The sequence below is a fragment of the Taudactylus pleione genome, unplaced genomic scaffold (genome assembly GCF_031769625.1).
Source record: "Taudactylus pleione unplaced genomic scaffold, aTauple2 ptg000026l, whole genome shotgun sequence".
NCBI classification, from domain to species: Eukaryota; Metazoa; Chordata; class Amphibia; order Anura; family Myobatrachidae; genus Taudactylus; species Taudactylus pleione.
In genome coordinates, this window is record NW_028284428.1 from 16,868,111 (window position 1) to 16,893,995 (window position 25,885).

Here is a 25,885-nt window from a genome sequence, read left to right on the forward strand (position 1 = left end):
AATAAGCAGTAAAGTGGATAAGCAATATTTTTTATTACAAAGTAATCAACTAGCCATTTAACATGTCAATGTTTAATTTAATATTGTACCAGAGAACAGCTCTTGCCATAGCCTACTCTTGTCATTCTGGCATTAGTTTATCTGTGAAGTTTCACCAATGAACAGGGAAAGAAAACAGATTATTAAACAATGGATTTGTTTGGTTGCTTTTCAATGTTAGCTTACAGAAGCAGAGAATGAAAAGCCTACAGTACAGTATACAGATTGTATGTTCTCTCATCCATGCTCTTTGCTATCCATAAAATGATGTATATACTGTATGTTCATGTGGAATGTTGTACAGTGCTTTAGACTTGTTATATTTTATGTATACAGGGTCAGACTGGCCCACAGGGGTACAGGGGAAACCCCCGGTGGGCCCCACTGCCTGGGGGACCACCCCTTTCTCTAGGGATCAGGTTCCAGACTGTGCACTTGAATTATACATATGTTACATATGTTACATTATACTGCACAGGACTAAGGTGTCTCTTCTACAATGCATTGCTGTTATTAATCTGGTACATTATCTTGCATGTATTAGCAGTATTTACTATATATATGTTTAAAGGGGCCCAGATCATGCCCTCTCTAATGGTTAGCCAAGCCTCTTTGGAAGCTGGCCAAAACCCCTCTGGAGGTTGGCCACACCCCTAAGTATGGGCCTCTATTACTGCATTCTCCCGGTGGCCCTTTCATTTCCCAGTCCAACACTGTATGTATAATACAGTACTGGATTCATTATAGTTTGTGCATGGATCCATCCTAGATATAAGCTGGAGTTTTAATAAAAGATAATTTCATATTTTAAAAAATATATCAATATAAGATATACTTAATTTTCACACATGTTTTTTGCAGTTCTTGTATACTTTTGATTATGAGAATTTTTTTTAAACACTTCTAACTTTTTCTTTTAGAGACCCGTTATTGAGAGTTGCAAGATGAAAGCTCCTATTCCACATTTGATCCTCTTTTATGCAACCCTGACACAAAGCTTAAAGGTCGTTACTAAAAGAGGTTCTGGTAAGTGACAATTTTATTCATTTGCTGGTGGTGGTGTTTTTATTGCTTACAGTTGAGTTAAAGGACCCATGGAATGGTAATATATTTGTTGTAGTGTTATGGTGAAAGTATTTGTTCTGAGTTGGCAGCTAATACAGTGTGATTTGCAAAATGTGAGTTTTTTCGTATGTTGGAAAATGCACTTCTAAATTTCACTCGCATATGTATAAGCACTATGCTTGAATAAACTAGCTCTATGGCAGTTTAACTGTTTTGGTTGTTATTTTGGTAACATTTGAAATGCTATATTGTATTGTACTATATCTTTAAATTTGTTCTTACTATACAGTCTAATTAACTCCTCAGAATAGATACTGTAGCATGCACAAAAAGATATTGCACACACGAACATGCGGTAAAATATATCGGGTACACAGTAATACTAAGGAGGCCACAGAAATCAGGCAACACAGTCAGATAAATCAGCACTCCACAACTTCATCCAAAGATGCAGGACAATATGTAATTCAATAATGAATTTAAAAATGTCATCAATCCATGAGTGTCAAAATTAATTACTTATCAGTTCAGCCATGTAAATATCATCAAAAGCTGCAGCAGAGTTTCAAGGGTATATTTACTAATGCTTCTATTTTGATCGATTTAAAATCGATGAAAGTCAATCAAAATTCAACATTAATGTTGTGTTTCACATATATACTAATACTTAAAAAAAATCAAAAATTGTCTGTTAATAAATGTGTGATTTAGACCCACACAACATCGATTTTTATCAATTTTAAATCGATTAAAATTTACCTTTTGTAAATTTACCCTCAGTATCTAGTACATGCCATTGTCAAGGGCTTATGGAATGATAGAATTTTTGTATTCGTTATTGAATTAAATGTTGTTATGCATTTATGGATGCACTTACTTTCAGTCCAAAAACTGCAGTAAATAGCAGCAACCAATCACTATTTGGATCTAACCTTTTGAGTACAATTTAGACTCAATTGTCTGATCAATTGCAATGGTCCACTGCAAGTATTGACCTAAATGCAATGTCAGATACAATAAATGAACCCTACTGTTAATTATTTCACTTGTAATGATTTGGTGAGCTTAAGGACGGAAGAAGTTATATGGTTTTGACAACAACATTTACCAGTTAAGCAGCTCATACAATTTTTCAAATAGTTGTTTATAATATCATGGTATTTTTGAATGAAACTAGGATGATTCAATAAATAAGATAACACGACCTCTCACGTGTGTAATATTCTCTATTTCATCCTAATTTCCCATCATCCCAGAGCAGGTAGACCACTGCTTCCCCTCACAGCTATTAGACTGCACCTCATATCAGTCACACTGTCCCAAAATCAGTTGAAAGATGGCAGGGCTGGAATAAACATGGTCAAACATTGAGGTGCATAGTGTAATCAGATTTAAGTGTCTAAAGGGCACATCAGCAGCTAAAAATAATTGCCAACTTGTTGTGGTGTACGGTGATAACGTGATGTCATAGAAACAGGTTTGGGTTTGGTGCATCACCTTTGAAAATGGCAGTACAGACATTCAAGATGAGCAGTGATCTGGCTGCCCAATAAGCCCACCACACATGACAATTTATGCCACATTGAAGGTCTGATTAAGGAGGACAGACACATTTGAGTTAGTGATATTGCTGACAAACTGAACATATCAGTGGGTACTGTGCAAAACATCGTTCATGAGCAACTGGGGTACAGGAAAAAGTGATCATGCGGAGAACCAAAGCAACTCACAGAAGTTCACAAAATCAATAGGCTGGTATTGTCACTCGTGTAGTTGAAGTGGTACCATGAGGAGGGAGTACAGTTCTTGCAGCATATTGTTACAGGCAATGAAACATGGGTGTATCATGTGACACCAAGCATCCATGACATGGAAACATGCACCATCCCCACCTTCAAAGAAATTCAAAACAACTCCATCAGAAAGAAGGTCATGGTGATCATATTTTGGGACCACAAGGGCAAGCTTCTTCTTTATTTCCTCCCCAAAGGAGTTACTGTAAATACTGTCTGCTATTGTGACACATTGAGCTGGTTGTGGAAGGCAACTTGTCAAAAACGACCAGGGCTGCTGCAAATAGGCGTCATACTGCTGATCAATAATGCCAGGCTACACTCAGCCAGCTACACATATGAGTTGTTATGGTGCCACCATTGGGAGGCACTGGACCATCCTCCCTACAGCCCTAACCTGAAACCAAGTGATTTCCATCTCTTTGGACCATTGAAGGAGCACCTGGGTAGAAGGCGATTCACAACCGATGGTGAAGTTCAGCAAGCTGGCATGTCCTGGCTTCAGGCACTTGACACTGATTGCTCCTATTCCGGGATAGTTGCCTTAGTGTACAGTTGGACAAATGTTTAGAAAAGTATGGGGACTATGGGCCTGATTCAGAGTTGGGAATAGTGAGAGAGATAACACTTAACTGTGAACCTGGACAAACCATGTTGCAATGCAGGGGGTGTAAATACATAATTTTTATTTTGCATGTAGTGTAAATACTGGCTGCTTTTACATGTAGCCCACAAATACTGCACAGCTTTATTTTTACTCTACAATTTAGATGTCAGTTTGGACACCTCCCTCCCAAATCTAAATTTCTCTTCACATTTTAAATCTGCCCCATCTGCAGTGCAGCATGGTTTCACCAAGATGATCAGTTGAGAGAGAGATCTCTCTCTATTCCCAACTCTGAATCGGGCCCTATGTGGATAAAATAATCTGTACCAATTCCATACTACTTATTATAAGTATATGTATGAGTTGAACAAAGTTACGCAATGAGACGTCTTGTTACCTTATTTATTGAACCATCCTTGTAGATTTATTTTTTGCCATTGGAAAAATATAAGGCAATTATATGTTGTGCTCTTAAATTATTTATTTTAAAGGAATGTAAATTTCTAATTTCCTTAACCATTTAACCAAACCAGCTATAGTTACACAGCTTGAAGTTAGAGTGGCAAATATCCGGGGTATGTCTAACAAAATTCATGTAAGCTGAGTTTGCCCAATTTGGTTTTCAGTTCACTTAGTTAAACTCATCCACCCAGCCTGCAAAATGGCAGCCCTCTGACTGTGCCCAGAAATATCAGGGCTGACCTCAGAGCTTTCAAAATCCCAGAACAAAACTAAAACCTTCTCTTCACAAGCCAAACATGTTAATAAATCTAGAAAATTGCAATATTGCTTCTCCTGCTTTGTTGGCTGACAAGTGGCAGTAATCATTTTCTGGCCTTTAGCCCAATACTAATAAATCATGTTCACATAGAGAACTGCACATACTAATTGGTGGTTCATGAATACCCAAAAGGCCACACATGATTTCTGTAGGACACTGCAGACAGGATATCCATTTATAGGGCAGAAATAAAAATACAGATGGAGGAAAACTAACATGGATAAATGGTGCAACCTGTCTACAGGCATATGCTTGCCTCAGCCCCTGTTACTTCTCCACACCAACAAAGTGGTATTACAGCTATACACTATGATCCTCTTTACTGTGCATCAGTGAGCTGTATCACAGTCTGTGTTGAAGTAAGTGTTTCTTTATCTGTATTTTAAATGGGAATTTCTGTTCTGCATTAAACAATAATACAATTATTATTTAATTGCAAAAAATAACTATGAAAAAAAATATTATTCTAATACATTAAGGAATAGTTTTGTAGTTTTGTGAGTGTGTATACTAATTTTAAGCTTAATTACTGTATTTAACAATAGCGATATAAAAATTCATACATTGTCATTCTGTTACTATTACTGTACATTTGTCACAGATTTTTTTTTTGTGCAATAATATGATGAATAATTTTGTTCCGCATTGGTTACAAACAATAACTACAATGGCTTGTGAAATAAAAAAAAAAAAAACATTTTGTGTTACTTGATCTACAGTATTACTGCAAAGTCTAGCATTGCATCACCAATATTATTATTATATTAGCAACATCCGTATATTTGTCCTCTAGTCTAGATTGTATAAGTGGATACAGTAGTTGCATTATGAACTGTAGATCTTCTGCTTTGGTTGATAGCACAAAGCAAATTAAGTTCAAGTAACCTTAAAAAATGCTGTGCTAGTCGTGTACGCTTATAATCGAGAAATGAGGTTTTCTAAAGGAAATGTTTTGTGTTTCCCACATATGAAGCCAAATAACAGAACATATACTACTGTTTGTCTTTTTTATAATTATACAATGTTTAAATAAATAAATAATAATGGGGGCATTTCACTTCAGTGTGATGCTGAATAGCTCCCAGAGCTATTCAATTCACCGCGCTGTTTGCTTAGTCGGCAAGTGGTTAAGTTGGAGAATGCCGGTTCTCACGACTTACAGTAACCTAGTTGTTTAGTCGCGAGAACCGGCATTCTCTGACTAAACTGACGGCCGCGCGGCTGTCATCGCCGCGCTAAACAGTAAAGGCCGGCACTTTAGTCGGATTTCTTCTCGATCCCCAGGGGGGTGAGAGAAGAATTCTTTAAGTCTAACCAAACAGCACAGTGAATTGAAAAACCTCTAAACTGTAGCACATAAAGGGGGCGATTCAGTTCAGCATTGCGCTAAATTGAATTGCCCCCTATATGTGCTACAGTTTAGATGTTTTTTCACAGTATATAAGAGAATGTAATAAATGTATGCTAGGCAAATTCATAATTCTTAATGTAACTTTAAAATATATGTAGCCAACTCTCTGGGGTTAAGGTTACCTTAAATAGGCAATATACTTTCGTTTAATGCATGTATATAATATTTCTATAATTAAATTTATCCAATCATACTGCAGTATATCTATATCAGGAGCTTCAAATTTAAGGAAGGCGCCAATACTTTTTTAATTACAGTTAATTAATTGGCCTTTAATACTTACATTGGCAGAGAATACCATAATATGATTATCCTCCCAGTGAAGAACACTCTTCTACAGATTTGGCCTTATACACTGTTGCTCAAGTCACGCCAAATAGCCCATCTCGGCGAGCCAGTACCTGGGCTACTCGGCCCTGCTGAGCATATTTCCTGCTCATGAAACAACCGGAAGTGGCAAAAGTACATTGCTATCTTGCACTGATAAATCTCATGTACGACATTTGTGTGTCTGTGTGTGACTGAGTCTGAATCTATGTAAGAAGGGCTCCGATGTGAGCAGCTGCAGCTTTGTCTCACATCAAGTTCCTTAGTGCTTCATCTGCGATTTGTACATGTTTAAAACAAATTCCTGCACAGTTAAAGACACAGCCCAGCATCTCTAGTACTGTGCGTGGTGCTTTGCTGCATCTGTGATGTGAATGGGACACAAAATGTGAAGAAAAATATGTTCTCGTGCTCCTCTCGGAATAGCTCAGTCACGCCGGGCTTCTCGCGTATAAATGCTAGGTGTATGAGGACACATCTGTATGCTGATGTTAAAATTATATTTCCTCCAATTGTAGTGACTATTCCATTGCTAACTGTAATTAATGAAATATTAATTCATAAATGTTTGTGTACATTTTGTATAAACTTAAACTGTACATTCCAGATAGGTCACTTTTAATGTAATTTTGCCATGATCAATTTGCCAAATTTTTTTATGGATGTAATCAGGGGCGCTGAGAGGAGGGCGGGATACTAATTTCCTGTGCCATGCCACCTCACCTGTAATGGGGAATGGGCTGGCTCTTAACAGCCCTGGATATAATCCCCACATCATTTCTTTAATAAATGTGCCCTATCTTAATCCTTTCATATAATAGGTGCCTGAGCTGTAAATTCGAGAAGTTCTGTAGTATTACTCAATGGTGAAACTATATTGGTGTCATATATGAGATGTAGTCAGCATCCCGCTATATGAGATGCCGACGGTCTAATTACCGGAACCACAATCCCGACACAAGTGGGGATCCCGACTCCAGTATACTGACTGCAGGCATTCCGAAGGTGAGTATTGGTGGTTAGGGAGGGTTAGGTTTAGGGGTTAGGAGCAGGCACTAGGGGGAGGTTTAGGGTTAGGCACTAAGGAAAGAGGGTTATGTTTAGGGTGTGGGGAGGCGGAGGTTAGGGTTAGGCACTGGGGGCGGGGGTTAGAGTTAGGCACTGGGGAGGGAGAGTTAGGATTAGGGGTAGGGGTAAGTGTTAGCAGTAGGAGACTTACCTTTTAGTGCCAGGATTCTGGCAGTTGGGATGCCGCTGTTGGTATTCTGACAGCCGGCATCCTCTCAACTGGGATCCCATACCCAACCCATCATATACATCACTCTCTATTTTAAATGCATCCCAGAATTGTATTAGCACTGGCTTCCATAAAAAAGGATTTTCATATCAATATAGTGGAGGCAATCATTTTGTGATTTAACCAAATATTTGTAGGAATACAGCTTATTCATACAAACTAGTTATATCACTGATGCTCAGAGATGTCGCCAGCTTCTAGTTTCTCTTGAACATTGTCCTACTGTGAATACAGATGTGTCCTCATACACCTAGTCAAAAAAATGGAAGGAAAGGGGGACCTGGGAAAAAATTTTTTGCACAGGATCTATTGAAATTAATTTTTAAGTATTTGTAAATTACCAACAATATGGATTAATTACAGGTAATAATCAAAGCGATATACTGTGTTGGTGGTGCTCCCTGGAATTAATATATGACTATATATGGTTAAGTTTTGCTCAGGCAAAACACAAAAGAAAATTCCTTTTTGGGGCACTCTTATCAAATGAAATATAAGTAATGTGATATGATGATGATTTCTAAAACGTAGCTTTTAATGGAAACATACCTTTATAAAATATAATACATATACAATTATCAACAATAATATCTAAAACTTCAAAATATCAATAGGCGAAAAATATCGAAAGCAGCAGTGTATACCCATAAATATGTTACACTGCCAGACACATGATTATTTGCACTGCTGATATATACTAATTACGAGTGCAATTGATATGTATTAGTTTTCTCTTGCTCCCTCCTTTGCCCCCCCCCTTTTTTTACAGGACTGATATAACTAATATTATCACAATCAAGAGACCTATATTAACCAGATAGGAAATAGAATCCTCTTTGTATTTACTTCTGAAACTGTGTATTTGACAAATGTGAATTATTATCTTGGCAGTTAAGCCCAATATTTTGTGGATATCTATTATCACGTATATACACATTTTTTCATTTGTTACATACAGTTTTCTGAGAAATTGATTCTTTCACATTTTTGTGGGCACATGATACCTATCTATTAATGTCTGTTTGATATTAGGGCAAGGAGATGCCAAAATGTAATCGCATGTTATCATAATGGCATTGTGAGTTGGATTTACATGTGTCTGGCAGTGTAACATATTTATGGGTATACACTGCTGCTTTCAATATTTTTCGCCTATTAATATTTTGAAATTTTAGATATTATTGTTGATAATTGTATATGTATTATATTTTATAAAGGTATGTTTCCATTAAAAGCTACGTTTTAGAAATCATCATCATATCACATTACTTATATTTCATATGATAAGAGTGCCCCAAAAAGGAATTTTCTTTTGTGTTTTGCCTGAGCAAAACGTAACCATATATACTCATACACCTAGTGTCTACAGTATACCCTGTATGGCACAAGATGCAGGGCGTGTCTGAGCCACTCCAAAAGGTGCAGCATAACTTCTTTTTCTTTTCATTTTGATTCTTTCTCGCTTGGTAGATGCAGAGAAGCATCCCCCAAAGTGTGATAGAGATTTTGGGCTGTGACTATAACCGAATAGGAATTAATTTTAAAAACATACAAAGTTACAGATGAAGCACAATGGAACTTGACCTGAGAAAAAGCTGTGGACGCTGCATCATAACACCACTTACACAGATTGGGACTCGCACACAGATGTACAGATGTTGCACATCAAGTTGATCAGTGCAATCTATCAAAGTATTTTGTCACTTCCATCTGTGTTATTTGTATGAATATGATGCACATTTTGAATGACAAAGACGCTCGGTGTGGCAGAGTCGCTCATGGACCTGGCACACTGGGAGAGGCGGTTTGGCACGACTAAAGCCACTGCCACATGCGAACACTTCTGTATATGTAAGGCAGAGCAATATATTTCCCTCCTAGCAATAACACATTAAAGTACTGTGTCATGGATATTTACACCAGCACTAAAAATAAGATCAAATAGCAAATAAGAAATATGAAAAAATATGCAGCAAATAACTTTAAAGGCACTGAGCTTTGGAAATTAGTAATTTGTTCTGTAAAAAAATAGGCAACTATAAAATATTCTTTTCACATGTCATGTGCAGATGGATTAAATTGTACAAATTTCATGCATCATTTATTTAAAACCATCATGTCTTTATTTATTGTACTTGTGCAAAACACAATCAAGAGTGAATGTGCTTTAAAAAACTAGAATAAAACAAAAAAAGCAATAGTGTAATTATATAATATTTTAATACTTGGAATTCCAGAAATAATGACAAACTTATATTTACTTTAGCTCTGTTTCCATAGTAATTGAACAAACTACTTTCTTCTCATAGTTTGTTTCCATGGTTATATAGGTTTATATTGAAGGTAAGAAATGCCCTTGAACATTCAATGCTGCTGTTCTTGACAATGACCCCAAATTGTGAGAGCTAAGTCCTTGTATTTTTAATTATTTTATCAGATGATTCAATGTACAGTATACTTAAAAGAATTTGATCTAAAAAAATTAATAAAATAATTTTAAAGAATTTAGGCAATCTATCATCATAGTGGCATGTGTTTCCTTTTTTACAGCTCATGTTTTTTTAATCTGCATATAGTGGGGGAGATGTACATACTGAGCTCTGGAAAGTGATAAACTACCAACCACTCAGCTTCTAACTGTCATGTCACAGGCTGTGTTTCAAAGATTACACTTAGGAGCTGGTTGGTTGGTAGTTTATCACTCTTCAATTTATCACTTTCCAGAGATTAGTACATCTGCTCCAGTGTATTAAATCCCATCTCAGAAGCAAGGCCTTTATGTATAGAAATTAAGATTTTATGTTCTTCCGTTACATGATTAAGTCATACGTTTGCTAAAGAGGATTTTTACTGGATATAGTGCTCAGAATGCAGCTAGATAAAACCTAAAATTCTCAATAACAAGTTTGTAATTTTTCCTGCATTTAAAATTTACAACAGTGTTTGAGATCCATTTCTTTGTTTAATTTAGTTTTTTTTAAGCTGTGATTTTTCTGTATGTGAAGGTGATGTAGAGTTGCAATTAAATAGGGCATATGTTGATCCCTAGCTGCATGCACAAGAAAAATGTGCATATTTGCCTATATGCAGAGTATGATAGTCAACATCATCAATATACATTTGCACCAATCCAAGAATAAGTGCAAAAGATATGGCTCCAAACAGGGACATTTATGATGTTCAATTCTACATACTGTAGCCCGTACTTGCATTGACATGCCCTCACTGAACTTGATCCAGTAGAACCCAGTAACATCTCTTCAGTCATATGTGTAGAAATTATTTCCCATATGCACTTACACTCAGTTCAAAAGAATGCCCAGGGGCCTATTTATCAACAAGTTTTATCATTCAAAACAGGTGATAAAACTCATTGCGTATGATAATGGTGATCCAGCCAATCAACTCCTAACTGTCATCTGTTGAAAAATGATGGTTGGAAGCTGATTGGCTTGGGCACCATTTATCATATGCAACAAGTTGTATCACTCATTGTGAATGATAAAACTCATTGATAAATGAGGCCCACAGTGAGAAAACACTCAAAAGAAAAAGTAAAAAAGAAAAACAGAAAACGGACATGGTTGCATGTCAGAGGGGTGTGGCCATGGCTTGTCCACGCAACATGCCCCCATTTGTCAGAACTCTGGGGCATGCCAGCACTCCAGGAGCTGCTGGGCTGCCCCTGTCACTCATGGGCTGGGGTTCATCTAGCTGCCATGCACTGTGACTCACAGAGGCAGAGGCATGCAGCTAATGGCGGCTGTAAGGTGGTCAGCCACAACAGTTTCCCGGCTACTAATTTCTTAATGGTACACCATACTAGTCCGTACTGATGTACTTGCACAACTGAAGCTATCAAAAAGTGTAATCAGGCAATGCTACAGTGATATATAATGGGCACAGAATATGTGATGCACATTGGCCCATCTATTAAGGGGGGCACCAAGCTGCACACTCTGCACCCAAAACTAACTTCTGAAAGGGACCTAATAAAAGGTGAGGCTTTATGCAGCTCCCCTACCAGTGGTGCCATCTTCACAGCTGTGTTTTTTGAAAGTTGGAACCAGTGCAGGACATGGCAAAGATACTGATACTGTGCCAGAGCCATTGCTATCTTCTCAGCACGCACCGTTATGCTGAAAGCTTCATTGGAAAGATAGTGGCAGGTATATGGGGAGGAGCTGCAAACAGGTCACTACTGGTAATGGGCTGGTTGTAGTGAGAGAAACATGGTGCTGAGTAGACTTCTTTTTTAAAGAGCATGAAAACACTGTATTCAACATTTCTTTGGCCAACACACACGCACACACACACACACCTGTTATTGTGGGCTACTGTTCTACCTTAATATATTTAGATTTGTTTGACAATTACAAAGCATAGACTTTTAAGTAGCCATTTTACTAAATTCATGCTAAATGAAAAATATAAATGAAATAAATAGTGACATTTTCAAAAAATTATGCAATATCATAATTTTACTGTGCTTTTTTCATCTTTGAAGTGTGTTTCAAGGTTGCATTAAAATTGCCCAATATCAATATTTTTTCAGCCAAGAGACCTTCTTTGCCAGATTTCCGCAGCTGGCTATTCTTTCTGCCAGCAATCAAGTCTGGCAAAATATAGTTTCAGGCCAAATTTATTTTGGGCTTTTTTCAACTAATTTACTCATTAATATATTATTACCTTTTGAATTAATGCTGTTTCACATGCTAATATGCCTGGGTTGCCTATACAAAATGTGTATCAAATGCTTCATTGTATGTTGCAATTAGTTACCTGCTAGTGAACATATTTTTGAGGGTCTTTAAATTTATTAGGACTTTATTTTAGTTCCTCATGATATACTATAATTATTAGACCACATGAATATAATAACTCTGAAGTTTGTATGTTGTGTATATTTTGTGAAAAGGAGTTTGCAAAGAAGTAACTAAGCAGTGTGCACAGTAACTTCTTGGAACTCTATTTACATGATAGCACGTAAACTACATAATATAACCAATATTATTTAGATCATTACAATAAAAAGTGCTGAGAAATTATGGTAGAATTAACACGCCAATTAAATGCTTTGAAAAGCTAATGGGAAAACATTGACTTAAAGGGCTGAGAGCTTTAATTATTTTAGTCAGTTTAAAATGTGATCAAACCAGCCTAGTTCAACAAACTTGAATGTTCAGTCAAACAGTTTAAAATTATTTTTTTGTTTGACCGCTATAGTGTGTATTTTTTAAATGCTAAACTGGGAACTCAGATTTCAAGGTTCAAGTATGAAGATCACGTTAACCACTAACAGTTAAAAGACAATAAAGTACATCCAATTATACATAAGTAATATCGAACTATACATAAGCAATATATTAAAATAATCTATGACATACACGGATTTGACCATGTTTGACTTGACTTGAACATAATCAAGTTTGCTTAAGCTTAAATGGTATATTTTATAGTATCTTGAACTTTTAAAATAAAAAACTTGAAAGTGAACATTTGTGTTTGAAGTCAAAGTAAGTATTCAAAATTGTAATTGGCTGTTCCCATGGAACAACTTAAAAATACTATACAAAGTAGCCATTTACAGTAAGAGCAAATACTGTATGTTCCAATCGGCTCAAAAAAAAAGTCAAACTTGTTTACCTTGCTCTGAACCTACTTATATAGGCTAAAATTAAGATAAAATGATTGCTACAGTAAACCAGACTGTAAAATGTTAGATATGGTTCAAAAGGCTATTAAAGAAGTCACCACATATGATACATAACTTAAAATGATTTAATAAAAGAGGTCATAAAAATTAAAGAAGTTTTAACTAAATTTATGATTTTATGCTTAAGTTTTGGTTTTCTTGCTTTGGAATGCATGCAAAAATTTCACAAAGGGATATGCTCACTAAGCAGTGACCCTGAATTTCTGTGGTTTTGCTTGCCAGATTGAAAAGGGGGATAATAATAAATGTATACCATTCCTGATTAAATATTTAATAATATTGCCCTATTAAATCAGGCAGGTTAAAATCTATGAAAAGCTGTCATTTAGCGAATATACCCATGAAACTGCTTTACTGTGCTCATAATAAAACAGTACATATTGAAGACAGACTGTCACTGGAGTGGATTTTAATACTGCAGGCATTTAATATTTTAGTCATTGAGTGAGATCTATGAAAGTATGAATTCTTTTGAGACAACTGTTTGTCATCATGTGACAACCCGGAATTGATTACAGCGTCACACTATGGACAGTGGGGCTGATTCAGACCCGCTCGCGAGCGTAGGACGCTCGCAAGCGGGTCGATGGTGCCGAATTGCGCATGCGCATGACGGAGGGAGCTCCGTCGTGCGCATGCGCGAGACCCGAATAACGATGGCCAAGCCGTCGTTATGGGTCTCGCACCAAAGGGGGCGTGCTGTCGATGGTGAGTGACAGCACGCCCCTTTGGTGGGTGTGCCGGGGGCGTGGCTGCCAGACAGAGGTATTCCCATGGGAACGCCTACCATCTGAGGCCGGCCCCACTGACATCAGTAATGATGTCAGTGGGAGTGATTTCGGCTCTGATAGAGCCAAAATCAATCCAGGGCTTGCGGTCACCGAGACCCTACCGCAGGGTCTCGTCGCAAGACCGATGGTCGCAATGGTCTTCACCATCGCGACCATCATCATGGACACTCGCTATAGCTGTGGGTGGTAACCCACAGCTATGCGAGCGTCCATGAGGCCGCTCCATTTTCAGGGAGGAGGGCCCTGATTCAGAGCGAGCGCTCTGGTCAGAGCACCCAGCTCTGAATCAGGCCCCGTGTTCAGTATGTGAATTGTGATTCCTAATAATTTGTCGATGGAGTGTATTTATGTCTATTCTAAAACAACTTGCTCACTTGAGTGCTCCTATTATTATTAGTTTATAACCATGTTACCAACTTACTAACTGCATTATCTGTAATTGCAATTAGTAAATTGGTTAGATTGTAGAGCAGGAAGAATGGTGAATATGGTCTAAAATGCCTCCCAATTTTACAGTTATGGTACTGTATGATATTTACATTTGTCATATAAAATAAAGGCAGTTTTATTTCCCGGTGTTATTGCCCTTTAACTTTGGAATTTGAAAATAATATTTACATTTTCATAACTGAAAATTATATTAGTTATTATGAATATTATTGAATATTCAGTGTTTTACACATTTTATAATAATAGTCCTTAAATAAGACAATTTCTGTTATAAACATATAGTTCAAAATAACATTCCTACTGAACTATCTGCTAAGAACGATCCATGCCAAAGGGGCTTAAAAGAAAATAGTACATTTCATCCATCCTAAACACTTTAGACTAGATAAATAAAGTTCTAGCCAATATGTCTACTACACTAGATGGGTATCCACAATGTTTAATAACCCCAACTGGACATGCCAATAAAATGGAATTGCAAAACAACTCTTTACGACATACCTATAAATACAGAGCCAATATTATCACAAAAGAAGACTGTATTGTCACTTACAAACAACTTTCTTTGATTTTTCCTGCACAGTATTAGTAATGCAAAGGTTCATGTCACTGGTGTACTTTCACTTCCATAATTTCTCTCTCTTTTCTTCCTATGATGTAGCCATTTAGAGATGTTGATAGAGCTATCCCAGATTAATAATTTAAGCAGCACTACATCTGTATCCTGTATATTTTGGTAAAAGTTTAATTAAAAAACCACAATTTGTGAGCATGTCACTGCCATCTGGTGGATGAGAACACATCAAGAGTATATTGGACTTAACCCATGGTCCGAAAAGCAGGGTATGTTTTAATTATATACAGTATTTCTGTTATTGAGTCAGTCTACATACTGTAGCCAGTTCATACTGTTACATAGGATTCTCCTGTACTGCTCTGTGGTGCAAATATGAATAAAGTTAGTAGGACTATTATATTAGTTGAAGTTATCTTTTTTGGTGCATTTACTAACAAATGATCTTGCAGATAAGAATACAATCATATATGCTTCCATAGTGTTCATTATTAGATTCTTGTAACAGACAAAAAAAGAAATAACCTGCATAATCATTATGTGGATCAATTCATTTAGTTCTCATTAGATGCTTCTAACAGCCTGAGCAGAAAATCCTGCATTGTGCCTGAGCTGGCATTGTGTGAGGTTGTCAAAGCCCCTATCCCATAAAGGTCAATGGGGGGTTGGGGGCTTTAACAAACTGGTGATCTGTCCGATTTAGGGAGAATGCATAATTCTAGCTGTAAGAGCATCGCAGCACTGGCTAGATCTATAGATCCATGGAACACAGGTAAAACATTGAATTATAGTCTAACACACCTAATTTAATTTGTTGTTGGAATTTGTCTTTAATGAATAGTTTGCAGTAAAATATCTGTATTTTTAGGCTGTCTGGCTATGCAATGTTTACCTTCCATTCAATTGATATCTATCTATCTATCTATCTATCTATCTATCTATCTATCTATCAAGTGCACTTTAAACATAGAAACATAGAATTTGATGGCAGATATGAACCACTTGGCTCCTCAAGTCTGCATTTTATCAAAACCATTTACCTACTAATTTTCTCATCATACATCTGTTAATTTACCATTCCATTTTGTTGACCATTGTGCTTTTCTGTACAATCGTACCACTAGTCTTGCCACTTGATAGTATTTAAGTGGCTGATGAGTAAGGACATCCTGTGTATTAAACATTGAGTTACAACTGTTCTTTGCCTTGGTTAGTTTTAATGACTATACTTCATTATTTTTACACGAGGAAGCTTGGTCATATGCATAATGTCAACACCACAATATTGATAATTGCACAATGTTGACATGTGAATTGTCTACTTTCTGCAGGGACCGAAGGGTTAAGGTTTAGTTGCAGCAGTGGATGGTTAGAGTTAGGCTTTGGGAGGGGAGGGTTAGGCACTAGGGGAAGGGTTAGGCTATGGGAGGGGAGGGTTAGGGTTAGGCACCAGTAGGGAGGGTTAAGGGTTTGGGACACTCTCCACTGGAAGTGCCGCAGGATCTACTGGAAGTCACCAGGATATCACAGCCATACCCAGAAGACCCACTGTACCAGGTAAATCACCATTACACCACCAGGGAAGTTTTGTCAACATTCTAATAGTGATTACATTTTAGTGTCCACAGGATTAATGGCAACCTGTTCAATGTTGACATGCCAGGGATGTCGATATTCTCATGTTGACATGGGTATCCGGATTAAAGATCAACAGTGTCTAGATAGACAATAGATCAACATCAAATGGTCGTCAGGCAACTAGGTCGACAGGGACTGAAGGGACTAAAGGTCGACAGGTACAAATGGTTGAGAAATGGTTTACAGACACAAATGGTTAACAAGGACAAATTGTCAACAAATAAATGGTTGACACATGTTTTTTCATAATTTTTAAGGTTAGGGTTAGGCAATTGCCAGAGGGTTTGGTTAAGGCTGTGGAAGGGTATTGTTAGGGGTAGACAGTTGCCAGAGGGTTAGGGTTAGGCTAGGGATAAGTTTAGGCATTTGGGGGAGGGTTAGGTTTAGGCACCAAGTGAGCAGTTAGAGTTAAGCACTAGGGCAATGGTTAGAGTGAAGATTAATCTTAAAGTAAAAAAAAGTGTTTATCATTTTTTGTGTCGACCTTTTGTACCCATGGACCATTACAATGTTTACCATACGTGTATCGACCATTTGTACCTGTGGACCTTTTGTCTGTCTAACATATGTTGTCAATCCATGGAGTGTCATCTAGACCCTGTCAATCACCATGATTATCGACTAAATAAACCACACTTAATTACTTGAAGATGTCCATCTCTTAACTTAATAAGCTCTTAGATATTTTACTAATCTGCAGTTATGATGGCAAAGCACTGAACTCCACAATGAACTTTCAATTGTTTGACATTTACAGTATTTCAGCCTTTGCCAGGAATCCCTGAGCACAAATGTTTTGAGACTTGTTATGTGCAATTCCCTGCAATGGATATCATATGATATAGTCATTTTTTTATTATCAGCTACAATTCATTTAACTATATAAATGTTGAACTTTATACAATACTCATAAGTCATTATCAAAACCACAAAACAACGCAAATCAGTCGCATTTGCTACCACATTGCGTGCATGTAACTAAGGGCCCGATTCACACCCACTCGCTAGATGCATTCACATGCAGCCATCAGCTGCCAAAGTATGCAAATTCCGCGATCATACGACAAGACATTAGCATGCCCACTATGTTTTGGTGTGCGATCGCGGTGTGTATTTAGATGCCCACCAGCCTGTCATTAGATGCCCACTTTCCCTTAGTAAGACACGTCATCTCCAGGAAGTGTATTTAACAATCGGTAACATCGAGTAACATCGGAACCATACACAGTACTTATGGCTGACCATACCCCACCACAAGCCCTATGCGAGTGCTGCACTGGGTTATACAGCCATGTGTTGTGTGCTATGATGCTGCATCTTAATTATGCGCGTCCCTGAAACGGCGTTAGGATGCACAGACAAGCCTGTGTTTGCACCACCACACCCCCGTTTTCATCGACCGACCCCCGTCACCACCCACAAACGGCTTGTGCTGTCACTCATCCTAGCGAGGTGTCTATGTACATGGTGCGAACGCTTCCTTCCTGATCGCATGGACTAGTTCACGCACATGCAGTACGTCTTATACGCATGTGCAGATTGCAAACATCGGCAGGCTACGTCCAAACGCAGCCTAGCGAACGGGTCTGAATCGGGGCCTAAATGCATATATTCTATCCTAGGCAGAATTGTATGCAACTTGCTGTGCATCCGCCTTTCTATCTATATCCTTTATTTGATGTGCAAATGACATGATCGGAAACAGGTGTATTTACTCTTATGTTCAATTCTGAATAGCCGGTAGTTACATGATCACGCCCTCACTGAACTTTGCCTACGTAAAAATACCCTATTACAGTCCAGTTATGCTTCCTCAGTTGTACATGGACATGTTTTGCTCTTACATAATTATGCTGAGCTTTGGAGCACAACCCGAAACCATACAAAATATGCTCCACAAATCATATGCTAATCTCTGCATCAACACCTTGGTGTCTTTACCAAAATTAGTATGAGTCTTTCATACAGTGCATTCATTATAGGAAACTCAGTTTGTACATAGAGAATAGCTATTGTGTGTTGTAGAAGTAAAGCAAGAAAGAAATCTGCAACAGATAATCAAAAATGTTTAATACTGTAAACCAGCTTCGAGGAGAGATCCTATAATGGAGCCCACATAAAGTCTATGAGAAGTGACTGCTAATAGCTCCATGGGAATTTATTGAAAGAATGGCAAATCCCAAATGTTTCTGGCATTTAAAAAATGTTGTGACCTTTTTTTTCTTGGAATCCTTATTGATGTTTTTGGTGGCTCTTGGGATATAATAAACAATATTGCTACATTCTATGAAAAGTCTTTATTTAAACTGCCTGTAGCATAGATGTGGGTCACAGTGATAGAGCTTATAAACCATTAAAGAAAGGACACAGAGACAAATAAAAAAGTAAATAAGGAAAAAATACAATGAAATAAATTCTCTCAATTATAGTACTAGTGTTATGATGAAGTAATTAGCTTTGTAAGAACAATAAAGGGAAAAAAAAGAGTTTGACGTTCTGTAGAAAATATGCAATCAATATGAACTGTAAGTATTTAGGTTTAAGAAATAGCAGCATATTGGTTGCTATGGTGATTTGAATTTCTTTAGGGAAATATGAGTTCACATAAACCAGTATTATTTCTTGATTAGCTACCTAATGAGGAAGGTTTACTGTGAGCATTGATGTAATGTCCATAAAAAATATTACAAAAGCTAACTGTGTTTCTTGCATTTATTGATTTTTAAAAAAACAGTGGAAATAATATAACCACAGGTAATTGTGTATGTTTATAGATTGAATCTATATCTTACTGTGTGATTTATATACCTATTGATACCTAAATGAGAAATAATAATAATAATCTAATAATCTTTAAAAGATCTTAAAGCTAAATTAGAAAACACACATATCCTTGGGGACTAGATAGCCCCTGATAGCCCCTCATGGTTCCTAATGATTAAGTATCAATATGCCACAAGTTGTGGCAGTGGATACTTACTTACCATGGCAATTAAGCATTGCTCTGGGGCAGGGACAACTGTTCAGATAAAACAGCAATCCCCACAATCAGATACTTACCGCTGCCTGGTCTGCCCTGTACCCATGTCTAACCTGAGGTCATGCATGCTCATGGCTACAGGTCACTCACTGTGGAGGAGGTGGTGGAATCCGGTCAGATATCTCTCTGCAACCCTGGACCCATGGATCCAGGAACCAACACTATCTGAAAATGGCATTGATTCTCATAAGCCACATCTGAAAAGGCAGTGTCTTAAATCTGTAGTTAATAGATCTGTGTGATAATGGAAGTAAGGAGAGATCAAATGTAAACGTTTAAAATTGTAATAAAGTTTCAGTGGAAATAAATTAATTGGAAGTTTATCGCTTAGTTGTTTTCTTCCTCTATTATTGTTTTAGTTGTAATGACAATATAACAATATAGAGATAAACATAGTTATATCTAATAAGCCAATACTGTGATTATAAAAGCAAGAAAAAGTATTTGAACATTAAAGGAAGTAGAACAGTATATCGTATATACTCTTCTATATGATATTGTATGTTTAGTGTTAACAATATCTACTGCATGTTTTTTCTAAATACTTGGCGTATTTCAACATTGCAGTTTCAAAAGAACCTTCGCAGAGACTTTGCCTATTGCATGTTATCACCTGACACGTACCACTGAGTGATATGATGATCTTAAGAATCAAAGCATAGATATATAAAAGAGAGAACAAGGATGCTACTATTTTGTAATATTTACTCTGCTTCTCCTCCAGTCCCCATGGTTTTCCATTCACAAAGACAAGCTCACAGAATAAAAATGATGATAATAATGGATTCATGAGATAAGTGTGCTTGTATTCTATTTCAGATTTACAATTTTACAGAAATTACCCTAATGTTTAACTTATTTGCTATGGCTATCAGTTGTCGAGGTCATCTACGTATACACTTGAATTGTAATGACTTTAATGGCTATATTTATGTCTTTGAAGGCACAATTATTCTCTATAAAGTGACACAATGTTAAAGCTTTTCCATCCCAGTGAAAGCTCTATCTTTTTAAGTTTCATTGCAGTCTTTATGCTGAATACCTCACCTGTACAATAAAATGAAGGCCGTTTGTGAAGAGAAGCGATGGACTTTTGATAGTAAAAATTAACTTTGTGAAGGACTTTAAAGTACAACTGAGGAGTTCAATTATGAGTTTATACTTGTATATTGATATTGGAAGGGATATTGCAGATAAATCTTTGAATTTACAGCTATAGACTTTTGCTCAAATTAACATTTTATAAAGCTTGAAAATATGTTGAAAATTTATAAATGATAATACAGTAATAATAACATTTTTAAATACTTTATTTTCTGAAGTACACTCTAACTATACTTGAGAAATGGAGCAGAGCATTGATCACTTAAGAAGAACTTGTGTAAATATTAGAATATTTAGGTCCCGAGTCAGCAAGGATCGCTGATTCGATCGCAGCTGTAATCACAGGTCTGCTGTGAAAGTATGCTAATATGTGCAACCACAAAGCACTCGCATAGACAACATGCAGATGCCCACTGCCCCTCTCGCACATCCGTAAAACCTTGCAATCCAGCCAAAACATCGGTAACATCGAAGTACATTGGAGCCGCTCGCACATTTACAGCAGGTCAGACCTCACTTATAAATTGCTAACTTTCCAGGACGCAGTGAGCACACAAGCTGCGTATGCCACCGTAGTGGCTAATTTATGCACACCCCTGCAATGGCATTCAAACACCCTGGCACGCCTGCATTTCTCTGACCACTCCCTATCACCACCCCCAAACGGTACTTCCTGTCAATCACTCTGCGATGGGTCTGTGTAGTCACGGCGATTGCTGTCCCGATTGCAGTGGGACATACACACACTGCGATGTATACGCATGTGCAGTACACAATAATTGGTCTTCTGCATACGCCATCTCATCAGCGATCCTTGCTGAATTAGTAACATTAGACTTGTAAGCTGCATATGGCTTTCAGTCAGCTCAGTAGTGGACTTTCTAACCAAAAGAATTTACAGGGTAACTGCTAAAAAATGGTGTTGCATAAAATAATTAATTAATAATATGACGCATACTAAACTTTACAGGGCTTCTGCTTGAAATTACCTTTTGAAAACTCAGAAACACACTCTCACTGCCACTTAGCAGGTTGTGAATAAATTAAAAAAAATTAAGTAAAAGCTATGATCATGGAACCAATTAGTGCAGTCTACAATTTGTTCCCATGACTATAGATGTTGCTAACCAAGTCAGTTATTTACAAATCTCTGAAATGGCAACATTACTTTACTGATAGAAAATGTAATTCTCTGTATTCAATAAAATGACAGCAACATAATAACATCTCACTTGATACTTTTAGTTTAAATGCTTAAATGTATTAAGTTTGTTTTATGTAGTAATGACAGATGAGATCCAAATTAAGATTCCTTATGATAGCTATCTTTATTGTATTTAAGCAATTTTCTTATACAGTACTTTAGGCTTTACTGCAGTATACCTACTATACTAAGTGCTCTGTTATAGTAATGTTCAGTTGTAAAAGATGCCGGATTTCACTTTTAGCCTGCCATGTGTAATCATTCAATACATGACTATTTCTGGAAAGTACAATATGAGTCCAAGGGAGCAAAACACTCTTCTATGACTTAATAACCAACTGTCAACCAGGTGTCAAATAAGTGTTCATTCCAAGCACTTAAAAGAAAAAAAAGAAAAATTGTTATAGCATTGGTAAAGGCAAAATTGGAAGTCAAAAGTCAGTACAACAGAAATGTTTACTCCAGAGAGGGCTAGAGTAAACAAGTGGCCTTAACACCCTCCCTGGAAAACCCTGATCAATAGTATTTGCTGTTTTCACAATCAAAATGTATCTTTGATAGACTATAAAGCTGAAGGGAAATAATCATTAAAGGGTATCGGGCATAGCTGTCAACTGGAATGATATTTTCTTGATTCAGATGAACACTAAAAATACATGTTATAAGCAATTTCTCATAGAGGTGCTTATTTTTAGTTATCTAACTGCTAATCCATCTCATTTCTCTTTTTCGGCAACATTTCTGTTATTCTAGTGACATCCTATGCCACAGAGAAGACAGAGACAAATTCAATAGATATTCTAAAAGGATAAAAAAGAGAAATGGAAAAAAAACAGTAGCTTTTGAAAGCTGAATGAAAATAATAAAAATTAAAAAATTTTTAGTTCACTTTTGACTAGACAAGTTGTTTAATGTATATTCATAAAACATCAGTGGGGTATTTATATCTCATTTAGCACTTTTGTACCCAGAAATGCCTGACTAGCAAAAACAAAATGCCTAGTTGCTAGGTGCTTTACTACAACAATTCAAATATATGGAAATAAACACACCCGGCCTGCTAGAATACTTAGATAGCTTCCTTATTAGACCAAATTTTATTGTCTTCTTTTTTTATTCTTATTCAGTTTATTAATAGCTCATGTAAGTATAAGGACATTGGCTATTCATTTTCAATGTCATTTAATCGGTCTGCAATTTGATAAAATAGGTGACTTTTCAATATTTCTTTAAAGGCAAAACAAACCTACATTTAAATCCCACAGAAATGCCACTTTTCCCATGTTAGAACCTATTGCATTAGGTCCAAAAAGTAATTATGCCTCCCTTAAGACAGTGTTGAAATTGATGACTCTTTAGCTTGCCCGTAACCTATTCATCATCGGGGGCCAGGTATCCAAGTAACCAACTCACTCAAATAGCAGGTGTCCCAATGATCCCTTAAAACTGCTACCAAAGTAGCTATGCTACTTATCGGTACTGTGCCGGTCACTCATGCACACTGCCGCAGGGTCATCATGCAGAGGTGGTGGAGGGATTAAATCGGATGCCTCTTTGCAAATCCCATAGGAAGGAGCAAGGCTCTAGGAACCAACACCATCTGAAGTTGGTCCCCTCAAGCAAACTCTAAAAACTGATGGCTTGCTGAATATAAGGTGGCCCCAGGGCCAGATTAAGGCTATGGAGGCCCTGGGGCAACTAAGTTGGGGTGAGCCCTCCAATCCACACAGAGCCTTTTAAGTGACTTAGGCAAATAGGTAGATCACTATATAAAAGAATGCACATCTCTTGTTGAAGAGTTCCGAATTTCCCACAATCAGGCATTGTGCATCCTTTTACCCTGAATAGTATTAATACTATGGCACCAGTGCCAACAAAATTTATATGCAGAACTGAATCCAATATAAATTCAGCAAGGAACCACAACATGTAAAAAGTGCAACATTTGCAGCTTTGATTCCTTAGCCACCATATGTAAAGTTACCTGTCCCTGGTGGAACTATGTATTACCTATAGCTGTTCCTAACTACTGTACAGTAACATATACTTCTTAGAAATTTATACTACACTAGCTGATGTATCTGATTTCACCCGGATGGACTTTAGATATTTAGTTTCCATTTCCATCACGCCACTCCAGCAACACATTAATCCTTCACCTTTGTAGTAATGCATCACTGCTATAGTAAGACATTACCCTCCCTCACCTGTGTAAATTCCACTCCCTCACCTCTGTAGTAACATATTTTCCTCACCTCTGTGGTAAAACATTTCCCTCCCTCACCCATGTTGTAACACATTCAACATTCCCCTCCATCACCTGTGTAGAAATACAATCCCTCTCTCACACCTGAAGTAACTTATTCCCTTCCCTCACCACTCTAGTAACATATTCCCTCACTCACCCCAGTAGTAACACATTCCCCTTCCTCACCTCTGTAGTAACACATTACCCTCACTAACCCCTGTAGTAACACATTCCCCTCCATTGCCCTATAGCATCACATTTGACATTCTCATCCCTCACCTGTGTTGTAACACATTCCCTCCCTCACCTCTATAGTAACACATTCCCTTCTCACTGAAGTTGTAAACATTTCCCTCTCTCATCTCTGTAGTAACACATTCCCTTCTCTCATAATTTAAATAGGGGAGACACACCATCTGCCAGTTACAGTATGCTTGGCAGCACTTGGGTTGGCAGTTGGTGTTTGAATTTTGAACTGTGCTGCAGCCACAATGAGTCAGTCTTAATGGGCACCTACATCATGGAAAGAAAATACTCCCCTATTTTCATGTTTTTAGGTCCAGGAGTTTGGGATGGGCGTTGATGAGTCAGTGAGTGAATCAGTCAGTTAGTCATGACAGGATGTAGTCAGCATCCTGCGTGCGAGATGCTGATGGTCTAAATACCGGCGCTGTAATCCCGACAGTGCCCGGATCCCAGCTCCAGTATCCCAGCTTCCGGCATCCCAAAGGTAAGTATCGGGAGTTAGGGGACAGTTTGATTTAGGGGTTAAGGTTAGGCACTAGGAGGAGGGTTAGGGTTAGGAACTAAGGGGGGAGGGTTAGGTTTAGGGTGCGGGAAGTGGGAGGTTAGGTTTAGGCACTAAGGGGGAGGTTAAGTTTAGGCATCGGGGAGGGTTAAGGTTAGGGGTAGGGATAAGGGTTAGTGTTAGGGAGCTTACCTTCTAGTGTTGTGATTCTGATTGTTGAGAAGCCGCCGTCAGTATTCTGACCAGCAGCACCCCGGCCGCCGGGATCCCATACCCAAGCCATCAGGACACTAGATTTTATATATATATATATATATATATATATATATATATATGTAGAGGGGCACTCTTGGATCAAGTAAAAATGAATGCCGGGGTGAACCTGACGAAAAGGCCTGAGGAGCCTTGAAACGTTGGCAATAAAAGCACGTTATCCATTTATATGAAGTCCGTGTGAGTACCGCCTGGTCCGCGATTAGACACCTGCTTGCTATATATATATATATATATATATATATATTATAGATATAATCGTTTACAAATACAAAATGTATGGCTAAACCAATTGTTTCTTGCATTTAATGCAAAAATGCGTTTCCTATTGATTTGATTTGAATGCTATAAAATGTTAAAACATCACTTGCCACCGCTCTGGTGTCTTAGCAATAACAGATCTGTCATTCCTGGGACACTATTTTGAGACACTTTTCTGCAGCACAAAATTAATTCCCAAGAGGAATTAGTTCAAAGCCTAAAGAGCAAAGAAGACTTGTTTGAAATACATCACACTGCTGTACTGTCGTATGCTAGAAATAAAGGCTTATTTCAAACATCTTGAAAAAACAATACCAATAGATAAATATAGATAAATAGACAGACAGATCGACAGACAGACATATAGACAGACAGGTAGACAGATGATAGAATACCTTTGCCACTTAACTGGTAATTTTTGCCACTTAACTGGCAATATTTTCCCCCAAAAAATTTTAATTTTTTTATGATTGAATTAGGTCAGAATCATCTAATTAATACTTATCCAACACATTTTA

The 25,885-nt window shown here is 37.4% G+C and overlaps 1 protein-coding gene across 1 annotated transcript in view; it reads left to right on the top strand.

The window, feature by feature from the left end:
* Positions 1-25,885, top strand: part of IL1RAPL1 (interleukin 1 receptor accessory protein like 1) — a 1,550,795-nt gene that overhangs the window by 317,431 nt on the left and 1,207,479 nt on the right. The window contains exon 2 of the mRNA XM_088451516.1: positions 960-1,065. Within this exon, the coding sequence (XP_088307642.1) occupies positions 984-1,065 (82 nt within the window). The 5' untranslated portion in view covers positions 960-983. The remainder of the gene's footprint in view (positions 1-959; positions 1,066-25,885) is intronic.